The sequence below is a fragment of the Eptatretus burgeri genome, chromosome 17, assembly GCF_056783735.1.
Source record: "Eptatretus burgeri isolate ZD-2024b chromosome 17, Ebu_testis_v1, whole genome shotgun sequence".
NCBI lineage: Eukaryota > Metazoa > Chordata > Myxini > Myxiniformes > Myxinidae > Eptatretus > Eptatretus burgeri.
The window spans coordinates 22,982,172-23,007,888 of NC_140977.1; the positions used below are offsets into that span (position 1 = coordinate 22,982,172).

General features: G+C 43.5%; 1 protein-coding gene across 13 annotated transcripts in view; it reads left to right on the forward strand.

Annotated features, from left to right (window-relative positions):
- The window catches only part of LOC147009546 (protein 4.1-like), a 124,417-nt gene that overhangs the window by 74,549 nt on the left and 24,151 nt on the right, over positions 1 to 25,717 (forward strand). For 10 of the 13 annotated variants that reach the window (XM_085861255.1, XM_085861252.1, XM_085861254.1 and 7 more), the window contains 6 exons: positions 534 to 758; positions 7,301 to 7,388; positions 7,535 to 7,687; positions 15,029 to 15,126; positions 18,663 to 18,841; positions 19,061 to 19,320. In XM_085861255.1, coding sequence (XP_085717381.1) covers positions 534 to 758; positions 7,301 to 7,388; positions 7,535 to 7,687; positions 15,029 to 15,126; positions 18,663 to 18,841; positions 19,061 to 19,320 — 1,003 coding nt within the window. Of the gene's footprint in view, positions 1 to 533; positions 763 to 7,300; positions 7,389 to 7,534; positions 7,688 to 15,028; positions 15,127 to 18,662; positions 18,842 to 19,060; positions 19,321 to 25,717 lie in introns of all 13 variants that reach the window. The other 3 variants (XM_085861262.1, XM_085861261.1, XM_085861263.1) reach the window with 1 other exon arrangement.

Sequence of the window (25,717 nt, forward strand, 5' to 3'; positions counted from 1 at the left end):
AAGTATGGAAAATAACCCTGTACCACGCGGTTGACTTATTGACGATTCACGGTCCTGTAAGGGACCCGTACCTTCGGAGTTATAGGAAAGGTACGATCTAGATTCCAGGTGTTCGGTGGAGCCGACTCTACTGCTCCATGTAGCGGTCGTGCTCGTCGCCGATACCCGGTCCACAACAGTATGACGTGGATAACATTGATGCGTACAATTACACTATTGTCGCTTCTCAACGTAATCACCATCGCGATTCACCCACTTCTACGACCTTGAAAGTTCAAAAGGTACAGTTGTTGAAAAGATACAGCTTGAGTGTTGCATTTTATCAACAATATTGCTTTCACAAGCAATGGCCCATTGGGCACTTGTTTGCAAGTACTTTCCCTCATGTTTGGTTTGTTTTTCTTTGCAATCTTTTTCTTTTTCTTGATTCATACTTTTACCATTCCCTTATTTTTATATATTTATTTATTATCTTGTTTATTTATTTTTGCTCCCTCTTCACCTATTTCCACATCCACTGTTATTCCTTCCAGTTACCACCTTTGTCTCCAGCTCCGCTCTGATGTGACATCTGGACGGTTGCCCTGCTCATTTGTGACACTGGCACTCCTTGCCTCATGTGCTGCTCAAGCAGAGCTTGGTGATTATGATGCAGTGGAACACTTGCCAGGTTATCTGGCCCCACTACATCTTATACCTAACTCTGCTACGACACCTGAGCTGGAGCGCAAGGTCGAGGAACTCCATCGTAGTCATCGGTGGGTAGGTCTTAGCCACACAGCACAGAATGTGGCAGCAGAAAACATTCTGCTGAATTCACTCATTTGATTTGCTTTTGAGTGCAATCGTTTGGTTAAATGGTTCATGTTTCACTAATTAATAGCATTTCCACTTTTTCTTCTCATAGTTGTTTGATGTGTTGAATCGTTTATTTTCCTCTTGTTCCTTTTTCTCTTCCTCTTGTTCCTTTTTCTCTTCCTCTTGTTCCTTTTTCTCTTCCTCTTGTTCCTTTTTCTCTTCCTCTTGTTCCTTTTTCTCTTCCTCTTGTTCCTTTTTCTCTTCCTCTTGTTCCTTTTTCTCTTCCTCTTGTTCCTTTTTCTCTTCCTCTTGTTCCTTTTTCTCTTCCTCTTGTTCCTTTTTCTCTTCCTCTTGTTCCTTTTTCTCTTCCTCTTCTTCCATTTTCTCCTCCTCTTCTTCCATTTTCTCTTCCTCTTTCTCGCTCTCATCTTCTCTTCCTCTTGATGTTGCTGTGCCAGCAACCACACCGGTTTGGTACATTACAAAATAATTGAACCTCCACAGCTGAAAGCTGGAGACATTATGTTTTTGGGTTGTTTGTCTGTGCCTTCATCCGTTAGTGTTTTTTTTTTTTATTTTAATGTACCACATTAACTTGAGAAACATTGAAGGGATTTCAACCAAACTTGGCAAAAGTATGGAGTGTAATGCAATGATGAACTGAATCGATTTTGGGTTCAAAAGGGGAAAGGCAGCAATGCCAACCCTCCCGATTTCATCGGGAGGCTTCCGAAAATTCACCCAAACTCCCGCCCTTACGATCACTATCCTTATCCTCCCGAAATTTTGATATTTTTGCACTGTTCACTCATCAGAATGTACTAGTATGAGAATTGAATGAAAAGCATCGTCTGCTACGTATAGCATGTGGTAACTCCATAACGTTCGCTGCTACCAAATTGTACGTAAAAAATTGCAAATTCAAATGAGGAGCAGCGAAACATTGGGTCTGGATCTCGCTTATGCGATCATGCACTGAGATTTAGTGCATGCGGTATGTGTGCAATACAGTGCATGCGGTATGTGTGCAATACAGTGCATGCGGTATGTGTGCAATACAGTGCATGCGGTATGTATGCACAGTGTATATGCATGCGATACGCTCACTGCATGCAGCTGGGCCCGTACCAGCCCGGCGGTCGCGACCACCGTGCGGTGTTTAATTTAACAGCCGCTAGAGTTCTACGAGTCGCGCTGCAGCTGTGGAACATCGACTTCGAAGTTACCGATGCTTCAAACCCTCGATGTTGTTGATTATGGAATGGCAGAAAAAGAAACATGAAGACCAAGAAATGGTCTCAGAAGTACAAGACCGAATACAGTCTCCAATACCCGTGTATTCGAAAGTCTGAAAGAGAATTCATCATGCGTATTGTACAGTATGCAGCGTTGATATTTCAGTTGAGCACGGAGGTCGCGATGATATTCGGAAGCACGTTGAAGCAAACGGCACACAGACATTGCAAAGGAGAGATCTTCGAGCACGAGTACCGGTACACTTCTGAATTATTTCACCAAACAAGGGACAAGCGAGGAAGAGGATGTTACAAAGCGGAACTTCTCTTTAGTGGATTTATTGTGGAACATAACTTGCCCATATCAGTCTCAGATCATGCTGGACCTCTATTTCAAAGATGTTTCCAGATTCAAAGTTTCTTCAAAGTATGGATGTGCAAGAACAAAAACTTGCAAGATGTGCAAGATGTGCAAGAACAAAAAAAAAAAAAAAAAAAAAACAAGAACAAAAAGCAAGAAAAAAAAGAAAAAAAAAAAAAAACAAGAACAAAGAAGAAAAAAGAACACTGGTCAACAATTTTTACTTTCTGAATGTTGTCTAGATTTCTACAAGTGAATTAGGGTATTCTGGCACTGCTGAATCAGGAAATGGCATCCGTTTCTCTCCATCAGGTCAGGTTTTTGTGCTAAGTTTATTTGAAAAAATCAGATCTTGTGACAAAATCAATTACATTTTTGTGGCATTATCAGCTGATTTTTGTCAACACATATCATCCTAAACATGTTTTTAAGAAAAAAAAATGTTTTGCCAACAACATTTATTGATTACATGATAGAAACATCGATTACTGTCATCTGAATGGTGGGCATTGATAAAGGTAAGTACAAGTAAATTGCATGTTGCGTCACCACTGTTCAAACTTCAGGGCTTGAACTTCCGTTTCTTGAACTCCTGGAATGTTCAGCGGCAGGGAGGTCTCTCTTCAGATTCCAACAGTAGTCAGCCATCATGACTGCGTCCCAGCTTGACCCCATGATGCCTGGTCTCCATCTCCTTCATGTCCTGATGGAATCTCTCCCCCTGCTTTCGTCACTCATTGAACCCAGGATCTCAGGAAACCGGTTCATATGTGAAAATAGGTAGTGCATCTTGATGCTCATGTTGCAACCCAGGTTTCTGAAAGCAGTCAGCATGTTGTTGACAAGTTCTGCGTAGTTTCTGGCCTTATTGTTGCCAAGAAAGTTCTTCACTACCAAAACAAATGTCTTCCACGCTTCCAGTTCCACTTCGTTCATTGAGTTTTTGAACTCTGGATCTCTGATGAGCTGACGGATCTGAGAACCATCAAAGATGCCAGCTTTCAACTTCTCCATGGTCAATCCTGGAAAAGCCTGGCACAAGTAAGTGAAGCAGTCACCATCTTTGTCCAGAGCCTTGGTGAACTGCTTGATTAAGCCGAGCTTGATGTGCAGCGGTGGGAAGAGTATTCTGTCTCTGTCCACCAGAGGGTCGTTGATGACGTTCCTTTCTTTGCATGGCACCAATTCCTCCCACACAGGCCAGTCCTTCTTCGTGTAATGCTGAGCACGGTCCCTACTATCCCACATGCACAGAAAACATGGGTACTTGGTGAAGCCAGACTGTTGTCCCAACAAAAGTTCACCATCTTCAGGTCAACACAAATAAACCACTTAAGCTGATCATAACCAATTTTCTCCAGCACGTACTTCACCGCTTCATACTTCTCCTTCAGTGTAGTCGAGTGAGCGATGGGTACAGAGGCAAAATGGTTGCCGTTGTGTAGCAGAACACATTTCAGTGATCGCTTGCTGCTGTCAATGAACAGTCTCCAATCTTTGGGTTCGTACTGTGGCACTCCAAGCTTGAGCAGAAGCGCATGCCATAAATTAGGCGCATGTAGGTATTGTACATTCTTCAGAGTTCGTTATTTCCAAGAAATACAACTTTTTTGTATCACATTATTACAAAATCTGCCCCATTAACTTTAGTTTTGATCCACGAACTTTATGCTTTGCCTCACCAATTTTTGGAAGATTTTGAGGTTTTATGACTTCAAACTGATCCTTTTCGACATAATCACCCAGAACTATCGTACCTGAATACTTCTTGTCATATTATTTCCAATTAAAACAATTATTTGACATGATATTTTACCCCCACCAACTTCTTCTAAAATGCTCCACACATGCGTACATGTGAACAAAAATGTAAAAAACGACATGTGGCCATATCTCAAAAACTTGACCTGATTGAACAAAACTAATGTGAGTTTTGGATTCAGCGCATCAGATTCGTCCTAAATCAGCTTAAAAAATGCAGACAACAAATTTGTTGTTGACCAGTGTAATTGGTGAGTTGTCAAATGTTACTGCTTCATCTATTGCCGATATTGCTAGACTCGCTCCATTTAGCCTAGCTCCAGACGGTAGCAATGACAGTGGTGAGGCCCAGCTATATCCTGTCTGATTTCGTACCATGACAACAGTGCTGGGATTGTGAAGCAAGGTTTGCTAAGTTTGCCTGCGTGCAAACAAGATTCCACTGGAGAAAACATTTTCAAACTGCTTGATCATGAGTTCAGTGACAGGAAAATTCCGTGGGAAATTGTGTTTCCTTTTGTGCTGATAATGCCTCTGTCATGGTGGGCAAGCACAAAGGAGTCGCTGCTTATATCCACAAACAAAATCCAGAGTGCTACATCATGGGATGCCCTTGCCATATGATGCACTGTCTGACCAAACGCGGCTCAGGCCTTACCCATTGAATTAGATGACTTTCTCATCGATATTTACTACTACTTGTACAAAGGTAGTAAACGCGTCAAAGGAGTGAAAGCACTGCAAGGACTCTGTGATGCCCCGACACACAAGATTCTGAAGTATGTCTCAACAAGGTGGCTGTCCCTTGGTCAGTGCCTAGACAGGCTGATTGAACAGTGGGAGCCACTTCGCCTCTTCTTCAAAGAGAAGAAGTACGAAGAAAAATGCAACCAACTGTAGCCAAGACTCTAACAACGAGCAAGAAGGACGGCACTGTATCTACTGCCAGTACTGGCACTGCAGGATCAAGCACTAGTGGAGCAGCATTCACCACTACCACTGCAGTATCTGCTGCGAAAGAAGACAGCAGGGACAGCACCAAAACCAATGCTGAGAGCAGGTAGCATCACCGGCCCTTCATCACGTTCATCTACAAAGCAGATCCCTTCAGAGTCGAGAAAGACTGTGATAGTCCCATCTACAGGCAAAGAAGGACCCAAATTAAGTTCTGCTTTTGCCAAATCACTTGATAGAAGCTCAGCAAAACCTTCGAATCAGAGGTCTTCTTCCTTGGCTGCACCTACCTCCAAGCTCTCTCCTCAAACGTAAAATTGGATCTGGTACTACGAGTCTGACCTCTTCTGCTGGCAGTAAACGCAAGTGTGATCGCCCTGCGGCTAAGTGTACTACGAGTTCTACAACTAAGCGCATCTTCCTCAAACACTGTGCAGGAATCTAGAGAAAAACGTGTCAACAGGATGTTCTTGTCTCCACAAACAAAACTCTATTGTTTCTTCCTTCGATATGCTAACAAGCTTTTTGAGAAGGGGAATCTTCTGCTCCAAGAGACGAACCCTGTATTCATCTCCTGCACGGAGAATTGAATGATCTTCTGAAAGATATCTTCATACGGTTTTTGAAACCATCGGTGTCATCGGTTGCTCTGGTAAATGTACCCTTCTCTGACAGAAATCATCAGAAGAATGATGAGGACCTCATGATTGGGAACGATGCCAAACTGTATATAAAGGGAACAAAGGAGTCTCAAGAAATCCACCTTCACTCTGAGTGAGTCAGACATCCAAGGTTTCTTCAGTGCAGTTCGCTCATATTATGTGAAAGCCTGCAATTATATCTTCAAAACCTGGCCGCTAGATGATGAATTAGCCAAGCATGCTCAGGTGCTGGATGTTAAGCTACACCAAGAAGTGGGGTTTGACTGTGTGGAGTTTTCATCAAGAAATTCCCCTGTCTGTTTAGTGGCGGTGATAGTGACATCGACAGTCTTGAGAGTGAATTCGCTCACTACCAGGCAGACGCCTCCATAGCTACAATTGCTACTGAGACAGTGAGAGTGGATGAGCAGTGGCATCAGTTTCACAGCTCACAGATCCCTGCACTGGTGCCAAGAAGTATCCTAATTTGAGCAAAGTGATGAAGGGAATCTTGGTCATTGCTCATTCGAACGCATCATGTGAGCGGGCACTCAGTCTTGTACGGAAGAATCATACTGAATTTCGTCCCAATTTGAGTGTCAAAACCCTGGAAGCTCTCTTAATTGAAAAACTAGCTCATAGCACCCCTTGCTACCAGAGAGAATACAGCAAAGACATAATCAGAAGGGCTAAAAGAGCCACACAGCTGTCACTCAGCAAAGCTGCCATGGAAAAAGCAAGCAGCAGTAGTACCAGCCAGTAAGGTAAGAAAAATATTGCTTCTTTTGTGCTTTTTGTTAATCTTTGATTGTCCCCTAACTTACTAATATTAACATACATGTAACATTAAAAAGTGCACAATTTTTCCCCTTTTTTTGTTCAAAAAGTGGGAATTCTTAACATGTTAAATGCTCCAAAATAGGGCTCAGAGGGCACGAGAGAGCGTCTAGAACCCCAGAGCTTCCAGGGCCCTAAGGCGGGCCCTGGACCCCGCCGCAAGGGTCGAGCACTCCGCGCTCGAGATGTGCGCTTTGCGCACATTATTTGGTGTCGGTTGAAAATCCTCCCTAATTCTGATTTCCAAAAGTTGGCATCTCTGGAAAGGTTATGTGGCTTTTAATTGGAAACATTATGCAGCCCATAACTTGAGTTTAGAAGTGTTTTGTGTTTTCTTTCTCTTTCTCCTTCTCCTCCTTCTCTCTCTTTCTCTTTCTCTCTCTCTCTTTTTCTCTCTCTTTCTCTTTCTCGAAGTAAAAATAAAAATTCCTGTTTTCAATGCTCACAAATCGTATTCTCTATTTGAGTTTGTCATAATCACTTGTGTTTATTTTCACAACTTGTGTGTAATTTGCTTGCCACAAAACTGCATCATTGATCTGTTTGTGCTATTTTAGACATTGTTTTTAGTGATCATCCAGATTTTAAACTAACTTCCAAAGAACAGCAGAGTGGCCAAAACAAGTATCCTTATGAACACTGTCTCTGTTCTTAATTTTATTGGTCTTGCATAACTTTTGCATGGAGCAACTAATCGTTTGTCCCCATCACAGAGGGCAAAGTCCAGCTGAGGCTGACCTCAGCTTTCTTGAAAATGCCAAGAAACTCGCTATGTATGGGGTGGATGTGCACCCTGCGAAGGTGAGACATGACACTATCCTATCTTCACCCCCGCCCCGGCTGCCCCTCACCTTCACCTTCCCCATAACGTGTCAATTTGACTCATTTCAAGCTTCACCAACCACCAGATTCTTCCATTTCATTTGACTTTTGTTTGCCATTTGCAGGATTCTGAAGGAGTAGACATTGGACTTGGAATTTGTGCAAGCGGCTTGCTGGTTTACAAGGACCATTTACGGATCAACCGCTTCCCCTGGGCAAAGATCCTTAAAATATCGTACAAGAGAAACAGTTTCTACATCAAGATTCGTCCCGGAGATGTATACATATAGGAAACTAGCTGTGGGACAGAATTATGGAATAATTATTTGAGGATAAGCAGGATTTTAATGAAGTTGATGAGCTCACTGAAGAAAGGAATAAGCAGTTGAGTGGGAATTATTATTATTAGGGCTTCAAGCATGGCTGAAGCCCTCTTGAATTCGTTAGTATTATTATTTTTATTATTAAGGCGTTTTATGTTCTACTGACCGATTTTGTGGCGGATCTGGAGGGAAAACTGTTGGATGAAATTCAACGAAACTTAACAACGTAATAACTCTCCACCTGAAGTTTATACTATGAAACATTTGATGACGTAGGTCACGTGGTATGGCAGCCATATTGGATTTTCTCCTAAACCTAAAAACATCTTGTTCTCCAGAATAGTTAACCCAACAGCCTCAAGCTTTTGCACACATGTCCGATGTTCCATGGGAATGTTAAGTTGTTAATTTGTTCAAAATCGTTATTTAATTTATATGATTTAAAATGATGCCGATTCGCCTCATTAAATATGCAAATGAGAGTTGAAAAAAATTTAATGACAGATTTAGATAGGCCATAAACAGGGGACTCCCAACATGTTTATACCATGTCTGTATTTGACCCCATTGAGGCCCCAGAGCCCCCCAAAGTTTAAAATCACCCATTTTTGAAATGTCGTAAAATGAAAACGTTTAGATGAAATTCAATGAAACTTAACATCATAATAACTCTCCACCTGTAGTTTATACTTTGAAAATTTTGATGACGTTGGTCACGTGATATGGCGGCCATATTGGATTTTATCCAAAACCTAAAAACATCTTCTCCAGAAGGGTTAACCCGACAGCCTCAATCTTTTGGAGACATTTGCGATATTCCACGGGAATGTTAAGTTGTTAATTTGGTCGAAATCGCTGTATAATTTATATGATTAAAATGATGCCGATTCGCCTCATTAAATATGCCAAATATGCAAATGAGAGTTGAAAAAATTTAATGACAGATTTAGATAGGTCATTAAGAGGGGACTCCAAATATGCTTATACTACGTTTGTATTTGATCCCAGTGAGGCCCCAGAGCACCCCAAAGTTTAAAATCACCCATTTTTGACATGTCGTAAAATGAAATCTAAAGAAGATAGAGCTATAGTGACTGCATATTCTGGAAGATCGTTTAACGTCCTACAAGTTCGCCATTTACATTAATAAGCAAATGTGTAGTTATTGAACTTTTTTGGGGACTTGAAAATTTGATCAGCCTCGATTTGTCCAATTTGAAATTTCTTTCTTTATCATGTATTGCTATCGGCTTTACAATCCTTCATTGATATAACATTAGGGACACCGTAGCGTGACCCCATTGTGGAGCCGGTGCAAACTGAAGTCATATGATCGGATGCACGGCATTTGCACGCCTTGAAGTCTGGGATTACTGGTTTTTTACCAGTTTTAATTATTTTATTTTATTTTGTAATGATCTAAAAATTGAATTTTATGTGAAAGAACTACTGAATCAAGTGGAAAGAAACTGCAGTACTTAATTTCAATTGAATTTTAAATTTTGTATTTCCACCTGCAAGTTATGCTGAGAGCTCTTTGGTTGATTCAGATTGTGAACTTTGCCACCATGTGCTCCATTTTGTTTGTGTGGAGGGGTTGGGGAAGGACAGAAAGTGAGGAACGTAAGATTATTACATATATATATATATATATATATATATATATATATATATATATATATATATATATATGTATATATATATATATATATATATATATATATATATATATATATATATATATGTATATATATATATATATATATATGTATATATATATATATTTATATATATATATATATATATATATATGTATATTACTCGCATGGTATGCTTATACATTGTAATCAATAACAAACCATGCTTTCCCATTGGTCTCCGGTCGCTCACCTGAATTTCTTTTTTTGAATTGATGAATATTTTCGTTGACTGACGCTTTCCGACTTTTTTTTTTTGTATACCTTGTCTAGGCTCGTGTGAGAGCTATTACACAACACACAGCAAGGCGGGCATGAGACAAGAATGGCGGGAGTGGAAAGGACAAAACAGTGGGGAACAGAGACAGGAGATCTGTGGAAGGGAGGGATGGGGCGGGGAACATGGGGAATACAAGATGGATTTTACATGGACTTTCAGGAAGGAAAGCAGGGAATTTGAAGGAGGTGGGCTTGGGTGGATTATCGGGTGCAGAAAAGATCGAGGATTTGGATGGTGGATGATAAGAGGTGGTGGTGAGCAGCTGTTTTGAAGGCCTGGAGAGAAGAATGGGATTGAATAGAGTGTTGGAGTTTATTCCAAAGGTGGGAAAAAAGGAGGAATGAAAGAGTGAAGGTGAACAGTGATTTTGGTAGTTTTACCAGAAGGGGGTTGTTGGCGGACCTTGAGCACCCTGCGGAAATGTGGTGGGGACAAATCGCAAAGAGAGCAGGGGGGGGGCGAGGCTGGAGAGGAGACGGTAGAAGGCAGAAAGACCACCGACCAGCCTGCGGTGAGAGAGTGAGAGGCCCAAAGACTCAGCCTCATTGCGGGAGATGCCAATGATCCGAAATGCCTTGGTTTCCACAGCGTGAAGCTGAGAAAGGTGGGAGGCAGGAGCACCAGCCCAGAGGGGAGAGCAGTACTCCATCAGGCTGCGGACGAAAGCTTTGTAAGTGGTCAGGAACCCAGGTGGGCCGAGGAAGGACTTTGCACGACGGAGGATTCCCAGTTGGCGACTGGCTTTGGAGGCGAGGTTTGAAATGTGGCTTTCCCAGGAAAGGTCATGGCAGATAGTGAGACCCAAAAGCTTGAAAGAAAGGACTTCTTCCAGAGGATTGTTGAGAAAGTGGATGGGGGCGGGGGGTTCTAAACGGTCCTTTCGGAGAGACATAGTGAGAGTGTGAGATTTGTCTGGATTGAAGGACATGTTACACGTGTTGGACCAGTTTGTGATTTTACCCAGATCTGCAGTGAGCGAAGAAGCTGCTGCTTGCCAGTCTGAGGGATGACCGATGGTATGGCAGAGGGTGGAGTCATCAGCAAAGAGATATGGAGGATTTTCCAGAGAGTCAGAGAGATCGTTGATGAAAACCAGAAAAAGAACAGGGCCCAGAACGCTACCTTGAGGAACTCCAGCCTGGACAGGAAGAGGGGATGAAAGAACTCCATTTAGGGCCAGACGTTGTCTGCGACAGGAGAGGAAGTCTGCAAGCCATGAGTGGAGATGGCCTTGGATACCATAGGAAGAGAGTTTGGTGAGCAGGGCAGGGTGCCAGACCATGTCAAAAGCACGAGATATGTCCAGGGATACGGCTCGGATTTCATGTCTGGCATTGAAGACCTCCATCCATTGTTGGGAGAGCAGAATCAGCATATCCAGGGTCGAGTGACCTCGTCTGAAACCAATTTGATGATCGGAAATCAAGCCATTGGAGAAGAGGAAGGGTTTCATGTCTGAAGCGATGATGGATTCCATAACCTTGCTGATGATTGGGAGAAGGCTGATTGGTCTGTAGTTGCAGGGATCTGTTTTTGCACCTTTTTTATGCAGGGCAGTAATGTTTGCTGATTTCCAAGCAGATGGCAGATGACCTTGAGCAAATGAAAGGGTGAATAGAACAGAGAGAGGGCGAGCAAGAGCAGAAGAGCAGGTTTTTAGGACACGTGGGCTGATGCCGTCTGGACCGGTTGCAGAATCTGAGTCGAGGTTTGACAGCAAGCTCTCCACCTTGTCAGGAGAAAAGGACACAGAGTCCAGGGACAGTTGAGTGCGACTGGGTAAGGTGGCTAGAGAAAGCCATGGGTTTTGGACACAAGATTTAGCTGCAAACACCGAGTTTAGGCATTCAGCCTCTTCACGTGCGGTATCAGCAGTGCGGCCATTTGAGGTAAGGGAGGGATGTAGGGGAAACATACACCAGAAACAGATTTGATTAGATGCCACCAGCATTTTGAGGAGGGAGAGAGAGGTTTGAAACGTCAGACTTGAGCTTAGAAAGATGTTGTTTTCTGGCTCTCCTGAGGGTAGATACACACTTCTTCCGAGCTTTATGGAAGGAACTGAGATTACCCTTAGTTGGGTTTGCTTTCCATGAGGCAAAGGCAAGTTGTTTCAGGACAACTGCCTCGCCACAAGCTTCAGTGAACCAAGGGTAGGACAGCTGAAGACGAGAGGGGATAAATCTGTGCATTAGGGAGAGCAAGTTTCTTCGAAAGAATTCCCAGGTTGAGTTGATGTTGGAGAAAGTAGCGATAGGAGACTAGTCCATAAGTTTGATGGCTGCTTGGAGACCCTGCCAGTCGGCTTGACTGAAATGCCAGACTCGACGGCGGTGAGGTGGTTCTCTGATAATAGCCAGAGAGATGTTCACTTTGATAAGGACGTGGTCCGAAGAACCGATTGGAGCTGAGGAAGAGCAGTAGATATTGTCAGTGAAATTTATCAAAATCGGATCCAGAAGAGATGGAGTACAATTGGTTGAGATCCGGGTTGGGAAGCTGACCGATTGAGTCAGTCCCAATGAGTCGCAGAAAGCTGTTGCTGAAGTGCCATGACAGGTGAGAGAGGTACCCACACCTAGCCAACTGGCATGATGACAATTGAAGTCGCCACATATGAGGAAGAGAGAGTTTGGATGAGAAGATAGAAGTTGGTCCATGTTTTCGGATAGTGAGGTGAAGATGGAGTCATCATTGTTCGGTGGACGGTACAGTACACATATAAACATGAGGTGGGAGTGGAGGGGAAGCCATAGCCAGAGGTATTCCTGGGGGTGTGGGGGAGTGAGGTCAGTGCATGGAGAGTGAGGAATAGAGTCTTTGATGAAGAGAGCAACTCCACCAGGACGAGGCTCAGGTCTGTCATACCGGAGGAGGGAGTAACCAGGGAGAGATACTTGGGAGTTAGATACGTCTTGGGGGCGGAAAGTTTCTGTTCGGCAGATTATGTCTGGTTTGTCAGTGGAAACCTGTATGGAAAGATCTGAAAGTATTGAGCGAAGGCCCTGGATATTTGAGGTCCACACTGTTGATGAAGAGTGAGGGGAGGAGGCTTTGGGTGCAGGTGGTGGGAGGGGAGTGGGGAGTAGGACAAGGGATGGGGGGGGGGTAAGGAGGATTGTTGAAAGAGTGTGGGGGATTGCAGAATAGCTAGGGGAGGGCCGGATGAGGAGAAGAAAAGGCTCTGTGGTGCGGGGGGAGAGGGGGGACAAGAGTGGGGGAAGAAGGCAGTTGAGGAGGTGGAGTGAAGAGATGGAGGTGAGAGGGCAGTGGAAGTAGGCAGCTTTGTGGATGAGAGGGGAGGCAACTTTGAGAAGGATGAGTGAGGGAGGTGAATGGTGGGAGAAAGTTGAGGGGGAGTTTTTGAGGGAGATGAGAGGGAGGCTTGGAGGGAGAAGAGTGTGATGGTTGCTTTGAGAGTGAGGGGTGAGTTGTCACTGAAATTGGAAAAGAAGAATGGTTGATGGAAAGCAAACATTCATAGCAAACTGGGTTTTTTTTTCAGTTTTAGGCCAGAGATGCGATAAAACACGTTTCTTGATGGATGCAATAAAGGCGAATTCAGAGAATGGAGAAGAAACGCTGTAATAGTTGGATTTTTAAGGCAAGGTATGAAGGAGAGGTCAAATTCAGAGCAGTCTTTAAATAGTAGAAGAGTAGTGCATTATGAGACAGTAAAGAGTACCACATGTGTGAAAGAGGAAGATGAAGCATTATACGAGATCTTTTTTTTATTTTAATTACTATTATTGTTTGAGAGAGTTTTCATCAGATTAGGTCATGGAAGTTTTTTACAGCCATTTTTCCCTGCTGTGTAGGGGTTGGCTTTTTCTTGAGGCAATGTTTTATGGCCGGATGCCCTTCCTGACGCCAACCCTGGTCGCCTCTTACGACACACAGGGATATGCTACACCTATTCTTACCGGGGCATACACTGGGACCAGTACACTGGTACTCATTTCGCCGACCTCGGAAGGATGACAGGCTGAATCAACCCCCTTATGTTGATTCAGCAGCCAACGGGGCTTGAACTCAGGACCCTTGGATGCCAAACCACCACCCTAACCACTAAGCCAACACCAGGCTATAAAGATTAGGTCATGGAAGTGTTGTCGAAAAAAATCGTGAGGTGAATGGTGAAATTGGATCGGTAAACGCAGGGGGTGTAAACAGATCACATGGTTATGGGAGAAGCACTTGGCTCTGGAAGGTGTATCGTCAAAAGTGAAATTATTTATTTTAAATAAGGATTGCGTAACATTTGCAAAAGGGAAGGTTGAAGTAAAATCGTGGAAGTGTGTGGTGAATTTGGACGGTAAACGCAGTGTGAAGCTGCTGGGTCGATGAAAAGTACCAGGAAGAGTAGAGAGAGACATGTTGAGATCGAAAGGATACAAGGAATATTATTATTTTTTGATGTATTTTTGCAGAACAGGTAAGATTCGGGAATGGAATGTCGATCGGAAGAAATCGTGAAGGTCATGGCGAGAGAGGGTCAGGTCAGTAGAATAAAGATGGTGTGCTGGCAGGGGGAAGAAGAAGAGGAGGATGAAGAAGAAAAAGAATTGAGACTTGTGAGTGTGCAAGGAGAAAGGTAGGTTTTTTTTTTTTTGTTTTATTTAAGACGAGGAATAGAGTTTTGTTGGGAGGGATGGGGGACGTTGGGAAAGTGGGGAAGATATAAATTGAAGGTAATGGGGAGAAAATACAAATAAACACGATCGTACACCGAAGGGAACGATGGGTAGGCCTCAAGCACTTGGTAAGACAAGGTCGACGAAAACTCACAAAATAGCACAATGTTTGAAACAAAACCGAACTAGGAACACACAGTAACATGCAGGTGAGAAAATAAACAGTTAAAACGGGACAGATAACGACCGGAAACGTAACTTTGAGATAGTCAGCAGAGAGCCCTGAAGGAGACCTGCCGACGCTCCAAACCCAGAACCGGAAGTTCTGTGATTTTTCTTGGTATATCAGCTTCGATGTCCATCGGCACATGAAATTTCAGCTTCCTGAGTCACCCAGAAGATACCGAACATTAATGTGAATGATTGAGTAGTTTGAATGAGATGTATGTATGTATGTATGTATGTATATATATATATATATATATATATATATATATATATATATATATATATATATATATATATATATATATATATATATATATATATATATATATATATATATATATATATAGTATATACATACACACATACATACATACATATTAAAGGGGCAAGGCGGTGGGAAGTATGTGAGAACTTGCATTTATTTCTAATACTTTCAAACGTGTTTGTTTTACCATAGTTGGAGCAGTTTGAGAGTACCATTGGTTTCAAGCTTCCCAGTCATCGTGCCTCCAAGCGCCTCTGGAAAGTCTGTGTAGAACATCACACTTTCTTCAGGTGTGTTGTGTTGTGTTGTGTTATTACCCCACACATGCGAAGCAAGAAGCGGGGTTAAGCAATATGTTCATGTCTGTGTCTGTCTGTCTGTCTGTCTGTCCATCCGTCTGTGTCTCTGTCTTTTCAATTTATGATCGAGGAACAGCTTATTTAAATAGAATGTTATATTTTTTAACACACATTGGAACATGAACGGAAAGACAAGTCTGCCGTTTTACCGTATATTGGCTCTAATTTGTGCCGATCGCATATGCACAAAGAGGAGTGAGATAATATTTTTACTCCGCTTGTCTGGCAGGCAAAATCGAAAATCATTCCAAAGAGGAAACTTGCTCTTTTTAAGGCGTCATAATGGCCACATACAACATGCACGAAGAACTAACGCAACGTGTTCGATAAGGTGGTGTAATAGCTGCTGGAGAAAACTGTGGTAAAACCCGGAATTCATTTATTTCTATGCCTTTCAGCCTCTTTAAATCTCTGTTTCAATTGAATTATGTATTTGAACACAGTATAACACAAATCGCCTTCATAATACTTCCAAGAACCATGATGTATATCTTGATTATATAGCATGAGAGGGCATGGCATGTGAGAGGGACAGTATCTGGGTGAAGAAGACTCAGCCATACATATGGCTATGTAAGTATGACGACAATTGACACTGCCTTCTATGGTGATCAATAAATCCTCCATCTTCTAAACTCTGACTCATTGTCTCATTACATTGTGTAAGGCCATAAGGGTGATGAATGAGACTGCTTCATTGGCACTAAACTTCTGGATTTTTTTTTCTTCAAACTATCTTAATCAAATTAATTTAATTATTTTATTTGAATTGACGTTTATACTTGAACACTTGGTGAATCTCCTTCTAGAATATTTTGTGCAGTTTTTGTCACCACACGTCAAGGACAGCTGCTATAGAGAGGGTTCATCACAGGGCTATTACATTGATTCTGGACCAAGCAAGACTCGGCTATAAGGAGCGCCTGAAGGAGACGTGGTTTTATACATTAGAAAGGAGGCGGGTATGAGGGGATATCAGAGATGTTTGAGATAATGAAGGGTATCGACAAAATAAGTGCAGAAAAATTATTCAGTACAATAGACAGTGATAGGACCAGGGGTCATCGTCTGAGAGTAAAAAAGGGAGGAGTTGAGACAGCAGTGCGGCAGGGGTCTTTTACTCGGAGAGTCGTTAATGTATGGAATTGTCTCCCTGGAATGGTAGTGGCAACAAATGGAAGATAAGTTGAAAGTGGAACCCAAACACTAAGACCACCTCAACGCTTCACTTTTTACTTTGTTACCCTCCAAAATAGATATGTGTCTTTTTCCAACTTTCAAATGATAAGAGGTACATTTGTGATTAAAAGTCAAACCTCGACTCAGATTCTGCATGTGGTCCAGACGGCATCAGCCCACGTGTCCTAAAAATCTGCTCTGCTGCTCTTGCTCACCCTCTTTATGTTCTATTCACCCTCTCATTTGCTCAAGGTCATCTGCCATCTGCTTGGAAATTGGCAAAGATTACCACTCTGCTTAAAAAGGTGAAAAAACAGATCCCTGAAACCACAGACCAATCAGCCTTCTCCCAATCATCAGCAAGGTTATGGAATTCATCATCGCTTTAGACATTAAATCCTTCCTCTTCTCCAATGGCTTGATTTCCGATGATCAATTTGGATTCAGACTAGGTCACTCTACCCTGGATATGCTGCGTCTGGTCTCCCAACAATGGATGGAGATCCTCAATGCCAAACATGAAATCAGAACCATATCCCGAGATACATTGCGTGCTTTCGATACGGTCTGGCACCTTGCCATGCTCACCAAACTCTAATCGTATGGTATCCAAGGCCATCTCCACTCATAGCTCTCAGACTTCCTCTCCTGCTGCAGTCAACGTGTGGCCCTTCATGGAGTTCTCTCATCCCCTCTTCCTGTCCAGGCTGGAGTTCCTCAAGGCAGTTTTCTGGACCCTGTTCTTTTTCTGGTTTTCATCAATGATCTCTCTGACTCTGGAAAATCCTCTTTATCTCTTTGCTGATGACTGCACCCTCTGCCGTAACACCTGTCATCCCTCGGATCAGTAAGCAGCAGCTTCTTCCCTCTCTGCAGATCTGGATAAAATCACAAGCTGGTACAACATGTGGAACATGTCTTTCAATCCTGACAAATCTCACACTCACTATGTCTCTCTGAAAGGACCGTCTGGAACTCCCCCCCCCCCCACCCTATCTACTTTCTCAACAATTGTCTTGAAGAAGTCCCTTCATTCAAGCTTCTGGTCTTGCTATCTGTCATGATCTTTCCTGGGAAAGCCACATTTCCAACCTGGCCTCCAAAGCCAGCCGCTGACTGGGCATCCTCTGTCGTGCAAAGTCCTTCCTTGGCACATCTGAGCTCCTGACCACATACAAAGTTTCTATCCGCAGCCTGAAGGAGTACTGCTCTCCCCTCTGGGCTGGTGCTCCTGCCTCTCACCTTTCTCGGCTACACGCCGTGGAAACCAAGGCATTGAGAATCATTGGCATCTCCTGCGATCAGGCTGTCTTTTCGGTCTCTCACTCTCTCACTGCAGGCAGGTCGGTGGTCTTTCTGTCTTCTTCAGTCTGTCTATGCCTGGTGTTTGCTTAATGGTTAGGGTGGTGGTCTTTGGATCCTAGGGTCCTGAGTTCAAATCCCACTTCGCTGTTGAATTAATACCAGGTGGGGTTAACTCGGCCTGCCATTCTTCCGAGGTCGGCAAAATGAGTGCCCAATCGCCAAGGAGACTGCTGAGGCAGCACCAACGCTCTGCACAGAGTTTCGTCCCAATCTTCTCCTCCTCCGTCTGTCTGAGATACGTCCCCCCCATATTTCCGCAGGGTGCTCAAGGTTGGAGTACTCTGGGCAGTTTCCTACCAATGTGTTTTGAATGATTGTGTGACTGTATCGGTCCTGAGCGGGAGCCATTCTCCTGGGACATGTACTTCTTGGCATCTCTTGTTGATGACAATGTCTTCTAAGGTCATTAACAGTTCCTCTCCTCGCATTGAAGAGTGTTGCAAAATGGTGAATGGAAGACCCTGCTTGAAGTTGTCCATCGATTTATTTCCCCTCATTTTCTGAAAGATGTCATTGTAGTCGATTGTTAAAGGATGTAATCAGTATGTTTTTTTTTTTTTGTTGTTTTTTTTTTTTTGATGATACACACGCTGGTGTCTTGGTGAAAACTTTTCAAACTTGTTCAAAATGCCCGTATCACCACTTAAAAACCTAAGGGTGCATGAATTGCACATGCTGAATGATATTTTTTTTTTTTGGACAAAGCAATTGTATTACGTGGAAACTTGCAATCAGCTGTTCTGCACATCCCTTGTGCCAAAATGCTCTTTGACTGAATGCTGGAATAGTCCTTCAACAATTACATTATTAATTATACATGTTTAGTTTGTTTAATGGTGGAGATTGTAAGGCATTTGTTGTTGATGTGTTTGCAGCTACCAATATATTTATTTTATTTCCTCCCTTTTCTCAACCTCATTCAGGCTTGTAACACCTGAAGCTCCTCCACGTGGGCGGTTTCTTACTTTGGGCTCACGGTTTCGTTATTCGGGGCGCACTCAGGCCCAAACACGACAGGCCAGTGCTCAGATTCACCGTCCTGCTCCACTCTTCAACCGCACAGCCAGCAAGCGTCACACACTGCCTCGACTTACAAATGCAGGTGTGAATCCCCTACCTTGTCACCTGATCATTTTGTTTTTACATCACCCGTACCTTTTCCCACCATCTTCCTTATTAAATTATTTTTTTCCTCCTCATCATCACAAGGATCCAATCAGCCTCTTCCCTCTTTTTCTCATTAACTTTACCTTTCACCCCACTTTTCTTCCATTATTTCATGCACTCTGTTTGTAACATTCCCCATAATTTGCTTGCACAGCTCTTTCTGCAGCCCACTCGTCATCCGCTCTTTCAGAGGGCCAAAGACCAAGGTCATTTGGACCTACCATGAATGTACATACAGATGGCCCACTCCCTGCCATTACTGGAACCACGTGTCCTCCACCTACCAGCTTTACACCGATTGTCACGGTGACGCCTGTTGCGGCAGAGGCGGAAGTGGAGACCGAGGTGGAAGAGGTGGTGGAAAGCAAGGAAGATGCATCTGCAGAAACATTCTCAGGAAATGAGATTGTGCAGGTAACAAACTAAAGACCAAAGATGTTTTTATTTTATTTTTTTAAGTCCTCTGTTTATATACTCCTCTGTTTATAAGTATTTATCATGGTCCATATTTACTGTAAAGGGAAACCTTTGTTTTGTGTTTTGCAACAATGAAGCCATCTTTTCAGGATATGACTGGCAACAGAAAACACTTTTTGGCCCATCTGTACATTATGTACCAGAGCAATGGAAATGAAATAAAGTTGACAGTCAGAAGTGAATGGGAAAAAAGGGCAGGAAAGGGAGTTTCAGAGAGTTAAATAAATAATTACAAGTTTCTCCAATGCAGGATTAGACCATTAAAGCCTGCACTGGAATTGCCAACCTATGGTTTTGTTGTCTGTGCTCTACTTTTATGCTCGGCATCAAGCAAGGCAGCAGCACGTACAGTCTTTGGTCTTATTTTTTGGTCTTTGGTTTTTTTTAAAAGTATTTGGTCATATAATTCAGCAAGGACTCAAACCGCCGACCTCCCATACTTGGAGCGGATGCTCTTAACCATTATGTCACGGAGTCTGGTTTGGGAGGAATGGTGGCAAATTCCAACCCTCCCCCCCCCCATTCCACTGTCAACCCCCTACCCTGTTCTCCATAGAGTTCCCTCAAATTTTATGTTTAGTGGAAATAGCATGCCCATACAAATGGATTCGATGCTCGGTCGTTTCTGGCTGCAGGTTTTGTCAATGGCTTTGGGGTGAAGGATTTATTTATTTTTTCTTGGCATAAGAGAAGTTTTAGGAAAATCAAATGATTCACTCAACTCTAGGTAGGCTTGCAATAACTTTGAGCATTCTTGCATACATATGTGCGAGAGGTGACCAGTATCATCACGGCTTAATATAAAGTTTGAGTCCTTATGCCCAAGACAGAGTCCGAGTCCGAGTTCTTCTAAATTGAATGAAAAGAAATACTCCGTTACAAGTCGAGTGGGACTCCGAGACTTGAGTCGGTACATCATGAGAAGTTGTACAACAGTAAAAATGACCGTTTTTACAGCCATTTTTCCCTGCTGTGCAGGGGTTTTGGCTTTTTCTTGATGCAATGTTTTATGGCCAGATGCCCTTCCTGACGCCAACCCTGGTCACCTCTTATGACACACAGGGATATGGTACACCTATTCTAACCAGGGCATACACCGGGACCAGTACACTGGCACTCATTTCGCCGACCTCGGAAGGATGACAGGCTGAGTCAACCCCCTGGTGTTAATTCAGCAGCCAACGGGGCTTGAACTCAGGACCCTGGGACCCCAAGCCACCATCCTAACCACTAAGCCAACACCAGGCTTAAGTCGTACAACAGTAAAGATTCTTTTTTACAGCAGTGAGTGTATTTCATTTCCCTTACACAAAACATTAACGAAAAAGGCAATTGTTTTACTACTGTCCCATTAATTTTGCCCTTGTTTTCCTGTCTCCTGCATTTCGTTACCTTGCACATCAATTGCCTTTCTTTACAGTGACTCTCTCTCCCATCACATTCCTCTGTTGAGTCAGAAATTCAAAATGATATCCCACTCCCATTTGCAAATCTGCAAGGCTGGTTTCAAAAACAATATCTTCATAGAAGCAAGTCTCATGGTAGAGCATGGTAGAACTGACAGTGGGATAAATATCAAGTGAAGAAACTAACAGGAAAAGGGAAGAGGGGAGGAAATACTGAAACAAGCAAGTAAAATGGTTGGGCTCGGAAAGGTTCATGGGAGTAAAAATATGGGTCAGAATTGGGGATTGACATGAGATGATGGTGAACTTCTGAGTTGTAGCTGGAGTGAAGTGCGAGACAGAACAGCCTCTGGAAGGTGGTTCCATTAATGAGAGGAGCAAGGAATGAAAGAGTTCAGGTGTGCACTCAGCCTGAATTTTGGAAGTTTAACCATGAGGGGGTTACTGGAAGAACATGAGCATCCTAGAGTTGCTGTGGAGTGTTAGTAGAGGATGGAGAGCAGAGGGAGCAATGTTGGATAATAGACAGTCAAAAACGGAGACCACCGACTTGCCTCTGATGTGAGGGCAACAGACCCAGTGCTTCGGCCTCATCATGGGAGATTCCATCAATTTCACCCAAATATTTTAAAATAAAATTTATAGTAATGCATGTAGATTACTATTTGAGGAGATGCAAGCTAACATTTACAGTGTTGGTAAGGCCTAAGTCACATTTGCTCTACGGCGAGGATACGGCGGTCGTACGCCCTCTGAATTGACAGAAACGTGCGGTGGCCTCGGTGGCCCTACGCCGTTTGGCTATATTTTACAGGCCGTAGGGGTTGCCGTGGAATTGTAGTGCGGAGTTTTACTTTTTTCATTTCTACGTTTGCCGTAGCAATTCGACAAGCCGAAACAAAAGCACTGGTAAAAAAAAAAAAGAACCCACTCGTTACCGTCCGTCTGGCCGCACGTTCGCCTTTGGGCTCCCCTGTGGTCGCCTTGCGGGCAACTTGCGTCTGCCTTGAAAATTCTATGGCCGCCGCAGGAACGCCCTAAGGTCACCATGCGACATCAAATCAAAGACCGTACGGCACCCCCACGTTTTCGGTCTCCACAATTTATAAATACGCCGTTCGGCTACCCGAAAAATAAAAACATATGTGACTGCTACATTGTGTGACCGTGGAAATACTGCGGCCGCCCTATAATTGCTAGTGGCCGTAGATTTTGTAGACCCCACGGCCGCCGTGGCAAATGTGACTTAGGCCTAACCAATACCCATAGTCTCCTCCTTCCTGCTTTAATACACGTGCTAAAAATCAAGGTGGCAGAGAGTTGGTTAACAAGGAGGTTGGAACGATGAATAATTGTGAAATTTCCGCTCAATGAAAACATCAAACCTGTTGAAATATGCACACCGCACAGTGCTGATTTTAATTACTTGTCATTGTTTTAATTCAACTTTAGTCCAAGTCAAATCTGAACTATCTTTATTATTATTATCTCTCGGACTCTCTGGAAAATCTTCTATTTCTCTTTGCCGACGACTCCACCCTCTGCCGTACCATCTGTCATCCCTCAGACCGGCAAGCAGCAGCTTCTTCGCTCACTGCAGATCTGGATAAAATCACAAACTGGTCCAACACGTGGAACATGTCTTTCAATCCAGACAAATCTCACACTCTCACTATGTCTCTTCGAAAGGACCGTTTACAAAACCCCCCATCCACTTTCTCAACAATCCTCTGGAAGAAGTCTTTTCTTTCAAGCTTCTAGGTCTCACTATCTGCCATGACCTTTCCTGGGAAAGTCACATTTCCAACCTCGCCTCAAAAGCCAGTCGCCGACTGGGAATCCTCCGTCGTGCTCAGTCCTTCCTCGGCCCTCTTGAGCTCCTGACCACTTACAAAGCTTTTGTCCATAGCCTGAAGGAGTACTGCTCTCCCCTCTGGGCTGGTGCTCCTGCCTCCCACCTTTCTCGGCTTCACGCTGTCGAAACCAGGACATTTAAGATCATCGGCATCTCCCGCAATGAAGCTGAGTCTTTGGGCCTCTCACTCAATCACCGCAGGTTGGTCGGTGGTCTTTCTGTCTTCTACCGACTCCTCTCCAGCCTTGCCCCGCCTGCTCTCTCTGCGATTTGTCCCCACCACATTTCCACAGGGCGCTCAAGGTCCGCCAACAACCCCCTTCTGGTAAAACTACCAAAATCACGAATCACTGCTCATCTTCACTCTTTCATTCCTCTTTTTTTCCCGCCTTTGGAATAAACTTCCTCTCTATTCTTTTCCATTCTTCCCTCCAGGCTTTCAAAACAGCTGTTCACCACCACCTCTTATCTTCCCCCATCCAAATCCTCGATCTTTTCTACCCCCGATAATCCACCCAAGCCCACTTCCTTCAATTCTCCTGCTTTCCTTCCTGAAAGTCCCTGTAATGTCCATCTTCTCTTCGCCATGTTCCCCGTCCCATCCCCATCCCTCTCCCTTCCACAGTTCACCTAATGTGTCTGTTCCCCACTGTTTTGTCCCTTCCACTCCCGCCCCTCTTGTCTCATGCCTCCTTGCTGTGAGTTGTGTGTTAGCTCTCATACGAGCCTCGACCAAGGTATAAAAAAAAAATTACACTTTTCTCACGTTGGTTGCCATCTCCATTTGTGGGTTTTAGAAGGTCCAAAGAAGTTCTGCCAGATTTTCAAATCTCCCCCTCATTTCTCGGTAAAGGGTCATTATTCATCAACCAAATTGTCAACTGGTTCATGATCTTAATCTTTCACCGTTAGTCCCCCATGCTTTATGCAGAGAATACGCTTTGCAGTGGAGGATGATTTCCTTCTCCTCTAAGCTCCAGCTCTGTTCATTTAATCTTCGCTGATTCGTCTGAAACCTCGTAGTTGTTGGTTGTGGAACAGGTGACATCTTTTTAGCTTTTAGCTTTGGTGTAGAATTCTGTCTTATCGTGAAGCAGGGATCCCCTTCCATCCCATGAGGCAGGGGAGAAAGTGTAGTCATTTTCCCTTTCAGCACATCCTGGGTGCTCGGTGTGGCCACATCGACTTCGGTCTCAGCCAGCAAGGGGTCTGTGTCCCTTTAGTCATTTTCTGTGCCTGTCATTGGTTGGCATATTTTTGTTACAGCCAGCCAGGCGTTTTGCTTCCCGCCCCCTACTATCCCCCCCCCCCACGTGTGTGTGTGCGTGCGTGCGTACGCGCGCTGCCAACAATGGTCATCTCCACTCGAGAGTCACTGAGACTGAATGTACCCTTCCCTGGTACTGAAGCATTAATCCTCCCCCAGAACAACCACGATTCAGGGACCAAGCTGTCTCCTTATCCGTGCTGCACCCAAAGGAGCCTTTCCTGGTACTAAAGCATTGATCTTCCCCACAGCATCGATCTGAAGCATCGACCTTTAAGCCCTCAACCAGGTGTCAGCTTTTCTCCATTGTAATGTCTACTGTGTTAGACAAATATACAAAAGCAGTGAGACGAGTTGCTTCTCTTGTGAGAACGAATTTCTCTGTCTGTCCCTCTGCCTGTCATGCTCTTTTCGCTGGACGGCATTGCAGCATTACGTCTCATGGCTAGGCCTCTACGGACATGTATGTCATTGCAATGTCCAGCATTGAACCCGTCCCGTGCTTATCTATTTCTTTAAAGTTATTTTTTAAAATTATTATTATTATTGTCGCATGAAGGGTGGGAAGGGAGATGAAATGTGCATCGACCGTGATGGTGGTAGTGGGGGTAGGGGATGAGTTGTGTTTGACTCTGGTGTTTGTCACTTTGAATGTTTGTGAGCTGCCCTTGGGGTCGTGCTTTATGTTTGCCCGTTTTGTCATCTTGATAGAACATCAAAACGTCTCCTGCATGGGGTCTGAATTGAGTTCAGATGTTGTTAGTGTATTGTTGCAAATAGTCCCCCTCCTCCTCGGGCATAGGCTCAGGATCCTCAACTGAAGACCCTGATGATGAGGCAGGAGAACTGGCAACTGAGATGGGATGATGTTTTCTGATCATTTACTGGGACTAATGTGTTATGATGAAATTAGTCATTCATGTCGAGTATTCTTACTAAATCAATGAAAATGCATCTCAAAATCTTCAGTTTACGATACCACACACCACCTTTCTTCATTATCGAATGTGCCGATGTATCGACAGTTTTAACAAGCTCGAATGAGCTAAGATCCTCGTCCTCTTAATTATGACGTCATAAAAACGAATATGACGTCATTATGATGTATCATGTTTGCGATAAATTATCTGTGCTAATGCCCGGCTTTATTCCCGCAAACAAAATTCAAACAGCTTGCCTAGTTTCGGAGATAATGGTATAGACAATTTCCATTAGCGGCGATATTATCATGTCACCTTTTTTCTCAGAATAATTTCCAAAATCGGAGATGGTTACTGCCTGCGCGTGGGCTTTCTGCATATACCGTACATGGCAAGTTTCACGAAGATCCGATGAAAACTCTGGGTTGTGAAACAAAAAATAGGAATGAGGTCATAAAAATTGATATGACGTCATAGTGATGTATCATATGTGCGGTAATTCATCTCTTAATGCCCTGTTCGATTCCCACAAACAGAATTCAAAAAGCTTGCTGAGTTTTGGAGATAATTTTTAGGCGATTTCCATTAGCAGAGATATTTTGACGTCATAACTTTTTTTCTAGGAGGAATTTTCAAAATTGGAGATGGTTACTGTCTGCGCAGGGTATTTTTTACATATATGCCAACTTTCAGGAAATTTCGATGAAAACTGTAGGCTGTGAAACAAGCTAGTTTGAGATAATGGTCTAGGCGATTTCCATTAACAGCGATATTATGACGTTAACTTTTTTTTCTAGGAAGAAGTTCCAAAATCGGAGATGGTTACTGCCTGCGCGTGGGCTTTCTGCATATATACATGGCAAGTTTCATGAAGATCCGATGAAAA